The sequence below is a fragment of the Gastrolobium bilobum genome, unplaced genomic scaffold (assembly GCF_033153095.1).
Source record: "Gastrolobium bilobum isolate Gb01-03AN ecotype WA unplaced genomic scaffold, APGP_CSIRO_Gbil_v1 utg12365, whole genome shotgun sequence".
Taxonomy (NCBI): Eukaryota; Viridiplantae; Streptophyta; class Magnoliopsida; order Fabales; family Fabaceae; genus Gastrolobium; species Gastrolobium bilobum.
In genome coordinates this window covers 107,339-115,886 of record NW_026896861.1, presented here as the reverse complement: position 1 = coordinate 115,886, position 8,548 = coordinate 107,339, and the positions used below count along the sequence as shown (strand labels likewise).

The 8,548-nt window shown below is 32.2% G+C and overlaps 1 protein-coding gene across 1 annotated transcript; it reads right to left on the bottom strand.

Annotated features, from left to right (window-relative positions):
- Positions 1-443: 443 nt before the first annotated feature.
- Positions 444-3,259, bottom strand: LOC133302441 (cytochrome b5). The gene is made up of 4 exons (XM_061502212.1): positions 3,123-3,259; positions 2,919-3,014; positions 1,029-1,095; positions 444-946 (listed from the first exon to the last, which is right to left on the bottom strand). Exons 2-4 carry the CDS (start codon positions 3,003-3,005, stop codon positions 696-698), a joined length of 405 nt encoding a protein of 134 aa, XP_061358196.1. The 5' UTR covers positions 3,006-3,014; positions 3,123-3,259; the 3' UTR covers positions 444-695.
- Positions 3,260-8,548: the final 5,289 nt, after the last annotated feature.

The window sequence follows — 8,548 nt, the reverse complement described above, 5'->3', positions numbered from 1 at the left end:
AGTCGGCTAATTGATGTCCTGAACTGAGACAGTGAGACAAGAATCATCGTATCTTCGTAAGATATCACCCCTCAGGGGGATGAATACATTTACCGCTCAAGCAAACGAGTTAGGATGATATGACTTTTTTTTTTTTAATAAATCACAAATATTCTCCACGGAAAGCAATTCTATTCGAAACGAATCTAAAATTAATGCTTTAAACCTCTCGGTACTGATAAGAATCAAACAGATGTTCTCACCTCAAGGATAATATGACTTTAATTTAAGAAAACCAGCCACCGAGAGCAAAACTGTTATTACATTGTACCTGTACCTGAACACGTTGCAACAAAGCTCATTGTTCTTAATATCTTGCGCATGCATGCTAATAAAAAAGAAGAAAAGAAGGGCTTTGCCAGGACACAAATTAAGCCAGAGTAAGTGTGATCCATAAAACAAAAGACGACGAAAGAAAATATTAATGAAGCAACAATGCTGAATAAAACAAAGGAAACTTTCCAACATTAGGTTCTTCAACCATAATGACACCAGTACCAATGCCAAAGAAAGTTGGAAAACATTGGCTTACTGAACTCTAGTCTATCATCCAGTTTCACTACTCAGACACCATAAAGAAACAAAACACAGTGCTTTAAATGACCCTGTATAAATAGTTAACAGACCCTTCCGCAGGGTCCAATGTGATTAAGGGACTACTCTTTCTTGGTGTAGTGTCGAACAGCAAAGGCTAAGCCCAATATCAGGAGAGGAACCAGGAACTGCAAAATCTTGATCACAAATTCCGGAGTCTTGTCAGGATTGTACTGAGATTGCTGAGGTGGAATGTAGGACCGTTTTAGCGGAACAGTTGATGCATCAATCTCACCAATATGGTATTTTTCCATCATATCTCTAGCAGAATCACTGTGTCCCACATCTTCAAAATCATTCGTTGCATCTTTCCCTGTAATCCATAAAGTGGAGTATAATCAATATGATTATCCTTTGGTGCTTTTATTAATACTCTTCAGATGATAAAAGCATACCTGTTGCAGATAACAAAACCTCATCACCTCCGGGATGATCCTCCATAAAAGGGGTGACGTCATACACCTAATAAGGTTTAAGCACATAATTTTGTTAAGTGGCAGAAATTAACATCATAACATACTAAAACTAAAGTTCCTTTTTTCTTTTTTGGGTCTTAAACTAGAACAGAAGTTAAAAAGTTATTCACGTAGCTAATAATTTCTTTGAACAGGACCTTTGGCCCAATGGTTACCACTCATGCCATTATACATGGGTTCTGCACTCTGCAGGATGTTTGAATAGCCTCGAATTCGGCCATCACCATCCCAGGTAAGGTTTAAAATAATGAAAGGGGATTTCCTTCTTCTAATCCATATGCCAATAACTTGTAGAAAGGTTGGATTAGGCAAAGGCAGCATTATTCCATCCAAAGAGCAACAGGGTTATATGAATACCATAGCCAATAAAAGCATCTAGCTAACAGATAGGAGGTCTTAGGAAGAACACCCATCGCAGCATATTTGACTAACATCTTGCTGGTTTAACTTGGAACATAAACAGCTTGCATAAAAAGGAATGCTACCATGTTATCACTGTGAGAGTGGTCAAGATTCTCCACATTATGTTTGGGAGGGGATGGGAGGGGAAGAAATCAAATTGGTAAAAGGAAACTTTCCTTCCCAATGTTTGGATGTTTAAAATCCTCACAAGTCCTCCAAATTGGGGGAACTTTAAAATATCCATAAAAATTAATAAAGGAGGGTTTTGAGGGGTTACATGATAATCCCCCATTTTCCTCCCCTCCCTCAGTTTAAGAAACTCCCAAACAAAAGGATTTTTACTTAAAACTTTCTTTGCCAAATCCCACGTCGCATCCAAACATCAAATAAATCTGTAGGTTAATCGAAACCTTTCATCCATCAATAGATATTCAATTGAGAAAGCCCCACAAAATACAAATGCATATAAAAGTAACTACCTGGAGACTGAAGAGAAACTCCTGGTATTTTTAAATCTATTCCCCATATACATTCTTTTGACACATTGGGTGTGCTAGTATTTTTATCCGTATCAAAGGTATGGAATTCAAAAACAATTTAAATAGTAATTCACGTGATTAAAGCTGCTGCCCAATTAGTAAATGCACGTAAAGGATGAGCAGCTTCTTAGACATAGTTATCAATCAATGACATAGACTAACAAAATGGCAAATTCAAACCAAACAAAGCATCAGAAGAAGTCACAGATGACAGTGGTGACCCGTATATACATTGTTGAAGGAAACTCTCTTGCTAGTGCTTATTAGCTAGTACAAGTATATGAGAACAGGAACCTTCATTTGTTATGCATAAGATCCAGACGTAGCATAAACAAAACCCAAATAATATTCAGCCTTAAAAACAGGAAACTGAAGTAGAAGACAATTTTTTTTAAAGCAAACTTGAGCATAAGAAAGCGAGTTAAAACAAGTTCTCTAAAGATGCTATTGCAATGAGGAATACTCTGCGAAGATGCAAATCAACAAGGTCCGGGAACTAAAGCACCCTTAATGAAGCATGATAAATAAGACATGCATGAGGTTCAATGTCCAAAAGATCAAACTTTATCATCAAAAAATGAATCAAATGAAGCATTTAAATTCCAAAAGTCAACAAATTTTCCATACAAGTGTCCACTATTGATTATGATCAGCAGACGTGATAACAAATTAGATCTATACATCTCTAAGCTCGAACCGTTCAAATACTGAAATCAGAAAACTGCACAAAGCATTGCTGAAAGCCCTGATTTTTTTATAAAAAATAAAAATAAAAAATTGTCCTTGTTTCTCACAGTGTCAATCACTTCAGATAATCAATCATTCACGGAAAATCAGATTAAGAATAAAAAAATAAAAAAATCTTGACCTTTCCAGAAATGATAAGCCAGCAATCTTTGGTCTGATTGTGCTTTGCCACCTCTTCGAACGAGTGAACTTTTGGATCTGAAGCCATTTTTTTTCACTGCACATAGTACACAGAAAAAAAAAAAAATCAAGTCAAACCCACAATTTTTTTTTTTTTCTAGGTATGGAGAAAGTGAGGATCTAAGGAATCAAGAAAGGGAACAACCATCAATAATCTCTGAGAGAGAGGATACACAAAAAGAGTAAAAACGTGATTCTGATGAATGAAAAAGCTTAGAAATTTAGAATTGAACCGATACCAAAGTGTGGGGATAAAGAGATTCTTTTGGGTCAACAACAACGCTTACAAGAGAGAGAAGGTTTTTTCTTTATTTTTTTTCGTTACTTACCAGATACCTTTCTCAGTAACAGTATCGTGACAAATCTCTCGTTCTGGTGAGACTGAACTGGCCACGTTGTTATATACACCAACGTTTTCATCGATCCCACAAACAACCTCATACTTTCTTCAAATTACAGAATTACCCGTGAAGATAAAAAAAAAAAAATTATTAATTTTTTCTTCTTTGGTTTCTAAGATGTTAAGTTTGGTCGATAGCAAGCCTATCCGAAATTCTAATTGCTTAAATTAATCCGATTTTAAATTTGAATTTATTTATCCTTTCCGAAATTGTAATTCTCAGAAATTAAATAAACCTTTTAAACAGGGATGGAAACTCAAAATCACTAATTAAATTATAACAATATCTTATTATTGATTCACGTACTTACTTTATGATCATCATATTAAATCTTGGATAATTAAAAATATTTTGTAATGATTCTTCAAACAGATTCGGTATCATTCGTTAACAAACAATTTTTGTTGGACAAGTGGCTTCAATACTCAAGAGGAGGGTGAATTGAGTTTTACAAAATCTTTTCGCAAAGTGTCTTCTTTGATATTTTAAAGACTATTTCTTCAATAAAGTTATTTAATGAGGAAAAACCTAAGTGTGAGATCAAGTGTAGAGATTAATAAAGTAAGCAAGTGAATGGATAAAGACAATCTAAAGATGCAATTTCAATAATAAAGTAAAGAGGTAAAAGGTTAGAGAAATTACAAACTAGATATGTCCTGGTTCGGTCACCACCATCGTGACCTACATCCAGACTGAAGTCGCTCGATCAATTCTTGTCACTAACTATCAAGCTTGATGGTGCTTGACAAACCTCTACAACCTTTCAAGACTTCAGGCTCTTGATACCTCACAATTTTTCACTCCAAATTTACTTAAGAATTTGGTGACCTCTCAAGTATAGGGTTCACTCCCCTCTTAAATCAAGAAGTAGGATTGAGGTGATTAAAAGTGACTAAGTACTCTCAAAGTACATATTGCACAAATTGAAGAACTAAGAGATGTATAGCTTCAAAGGAAAGATGAGCTCAAGTGTATGCTTTGAGTAAAGTAAGCAATTAATAAACAATAATGAACTAGAATGAGTAATAAATATTCAATAAATGATCTAGGGTCGTGTACTGTTCATCATGACTGATGTGGGTATTTATAGTGACACCTCTTTGAAAACTAGCCGTTTCTAGCCGTTTTATAGCCGTTGTAATCCGTACATATCCAGATATTTATCGGGCTCATATCCGGATATGGATATCCGGATATGTATATGCGGATAAGGATATCCAGATACTATATCCGGATATTGATATCCGGATATTCTCAGTGCAATATCCGGATATTTCATGACAGTATCTTTTTGCTCGAATTCTGAGTTTCTTTACTTTTAAAAAGGTTTCTATGACTTGTAATTCATGACTTTGATTATGGAAACTGTCTTGAAGCGTTTAAATCATGTAGGTACCTTTTCCAAATCAATTTTGGATAAATCAAACCTTTTATTTTGACACTTCTTTAAGGATGCATGCTTTTGAAATATATGAGTGATGAATGACCTTGAGCTCATGCAATGCTTAGGCATCTATACATCTTTACACATGTTTCCTAAGTCCTAAATAAATATACCATTTGAGATTTTGGACTTGGATTGATGTTTAAGACTTGGTGCTTGCATTGCTTCACATTTGCTTGAGTTTCTTTTTGGATGTTGCTTCCTTCTTGATCATTTCTCTTTGTTATCATCAAAACTATGTTGACGTGGAATCATCAAGTGTACGTTGCATTCACATCATCACTTTGATTCATCACTTTTGACAGTAGTACACTACTTTTAAATCCATTTTAAAGAAATGTTAATAGTTAATGAGTGATTTCTTATTTTTTTGGTTTTTAAAAAATATTTTATTAGTTTATTTCTTATAATTATTTTACAGAACAAAATTATTCTTGATGAGCTGTGTTTTTAGAATAAAATTTTGAAAGCTGAATAATGATATGGGGTAATGATGGCGGCGGAGACAACAATGACAACCTTAATGGTAGTTTGAAATGTGAGTAAAAATTCATTAAAATAAGAATAAAAAATAAATAAAAAATTAAAATGTTTATTATTTTTCTGTTCTGAAAATGAATTATACAAAATAAATTTTAAAAACAATTTCTTTTGTGTTTTAGTTTTAAAACAGAAATCTATAAAAATGGAAATAGATCCTTTTATTAGTTAATATGATTATATCATATAAGAAGATACTAACTATTTATGAACATATCAATGATAATAAAAAATGAGAAAGAAAAATATTAACATAAAAAATGATAAAATCATAATCATTGATTTGCTATGAATCACGTGATCATCTAAACTAACATGGAAGAAAATCCATTCTAATTAAGAAACAAATCACCACACCACGTGTTTTGGGATTTTTTTGTTTTTTTTAGACTTTTGTTTGTTATGTTTAAATTGAAGAGTATGCGAAATTGTTATGCATGTCACCCGAAAAGATTGTTCTTCTTTTTTTCTCTTCTACCTCAGGTAATTAGGCGAGTTTAATTTTTTAAAGGAAAAAAAAACTAAAGGATAAGTTTTAAAATTCTCATAATCATTTTATATACATACTATTATTTTTCTTCTTTTATCCATTAAAAATAAGAAGGATCATTAAGTTTTTTTTTTTGATACAGAAGGATCATTAAGTTTATACTTTATAAAGATCTAAAATTTAGCTTTTTCTTTATCAGCATATTTACAAGTTATCAATCTTTATTATTTACTTATTTTCACAATAAATATTTTAGAGGAATATGAATTTGAACACTTTAAACTTATAGGCTTATAGCGTGTATCCATCGCTTTAATCTGATATATATATATATATATATATATATATATATATATAATTAAAAAATGTTTGACAACTATTCAGTTACTATGATCAGAAAAACATAAAAATTGTTGAGATATATAAAATCGTTAATGTAGCCTCACCCAACAGTTTAAGCTTTTGGGTTGAATTGGTTCTTTACATGGTATCAGAGCCTTGTGTTCTTTTGGGTTGAATTGATTCTTTACAAAAAATATTACAATGGTTTGCATCATGTACTTAATCATGTATCTAAGCATAATAAACAATATATTTTCAAACGACATATAAGACATGTGTTCAATTCCTGCTGAATGCATTTTTGGGGAGGGGGCTGAACCTTTAGCCATCACTGATCCCCCGCACTCCGGATTAGTCCCATAGCCGGCTCAAAGAGTCGAAGCTCGTGGGAATACCGGAGGGAGCCAACTCGCCTCGAAGAGATAATTAGAGTTGGATAACTCCAAAAAAAAGACATAAAATTTGTATCACACCCCAAATGCTAAAACCAATTTCCACACACCTACAAGTGTCATAACTTGAGTTTAAGGAAAAAGAAAAAGAAATCTTGACTTTAAGAAAAGAAAAAAGGAAACTTGACTAGTCTGCAACTACCACAAAAACAATGGGCTAGTCAAACTAATTACCAAACCAAAGTTAGTCGAACTCTAAAAGAAGGATATATATATAGGACACTTCATGACTAATAAAATAGCGATTTTGAAGAAAAATAAACAAATGATTCTCGTATAATTTTTTATTTAATTAATTATGGTCTTTTATCAAATTTTTGGGCAAAAAATCAGAGCAGACTAGTACAAGTACATCAAATAAAAGTAAAAACAAACAAAAACAAAAAGGATTTTCGCTTTACGCACTTGTTAAAAATTAAAAATAGAAAATATTAAAAAAAATTAATATTTTAATAAAATCCAAAAAATAATATAACACACATAGTATCTTATATATTTGCATAACTTTATCATTAAACTATAGTTAGTCTTATGTTATTTTATAAAAATTTATGCTCTGATGAGGATATATTTACAAATATTTAAAAATACTTTTTACACAACAATTTGAATAACTAAGAGCTGACATTATAAAACTTGGCCACTAAAAATTTCTACTCTTTAATCTTGTTACTTCACTTAAATATTGAATATACAAATAGTCTAGACAAAAGGCCCAAGTGCACATCTAACACCACACTTGGGTCGACAAACAAATATATAATGAATAAAATCAAAGCAGCCCCTGGCTTTACTAATGACCTCTTTTAATTAACAATTCCTGAGTCAATTCAATTGTAATGTTAGTGCCACACGAATAATAAAAAATGTTATTAAATTTGATCCGGTAATTAACTCAGTCAAGGTAATAGGTTATTGATTTAATCAGTGAATTATTGGTTCAACTGATTGACCCAGATAAATATAAGAAAATCTATATTTTATATTTATAAATCAACAAATATGCTTAAATATATGTGAAAAATGATATCAGTTTTAAATATTTTAATATGGAAAAGACTAAATCAACACTATTCTCCAACAAACAAACATATAATACTTATTATGTTCTTAAGCATTTAACATCTATCACAAGTCTACAACATTAATTCTTAATGCTATCAAGAGAAAACAAACAAATCAAAATGAGTTTTGCCATTTAGGAAAAAGGATTTAGCCTTTTGGGAGAAGCATTGTACAAAAAATCGCAAGAAGTTTTCTTTAGAGGGGAAGGCCAAATTGGCTAACCTATCAGCGCAAGCGTTTCTATCTCTACCAACATGTCGAAAGACAACATGCCAATTTTTATTGCACCAGCACCTGATCCTGTTCACAATTTGGGATTGCAGGCCATCATCTAAATTGCTAGAAATGGCATGGATGGCAAACAGAGAATCACTTTCGACCATCAAGTAACGAGCTTTCCTCTCCCACTCAATGCATAACCCTATGTAGATAGCCCACAGTTATGCAATGAAATGAGTGCAATTGCCAATCTTATAGATAAACCCATCGATCCAACTCCCATGTAGAGGTGGTAATATGGGTCGAACTCGACTGGTCAACCTGCCAAAATAGAGCGGATTGAGTTATACATTTCAATCCACTAACCTATCTCAACCCGTCCTGCTTAGTTATGGGTCAAAACGGTTTTGGCGGTGGGTTCAGACGGATTGGCCCGCGGGTTAATTTTTTTACTAATAAGTAGTATTTTATCTGTCATTAAACTTTTGTGATATAAATTTTTTTTTTCCTTATAAAAAATAAAGAAGAAAAACTAAGAGAAATTGTGAAATAAAAAAAAATAATATTATAAAATTAATAAAATATAATTTATTTTTAATTTTTTAAATAAATTTACCC

What these genes read in the sequence shown, in the direction of transcription:
- LOC133302441 (XM_061502212.1), bottom strand. Translation starts at nt 3,005, where the DNA reads ATGGCTTCAGATCCAAAAGTTCACTCGTTCGAAGAGGTGGCAAAGCAC. An exon ending in GGCTTATCATTTCTGGAAAG is followed by an intron (nt 1,096 to 2,918) that starts GTCAAGATTTTT and finishes AAACCTTATTAG; the next exon opens with GTGTATGACGTCACCCCTTT. An exon ending in GGTTTTGTTATCTGCAACAG is followed by an intron (nt 947 to 1,028) that starts GTATGCTTTTAT and finishes TATGGATTACAG; the next exon opens with GGAAAGATGCAACGAATGAT.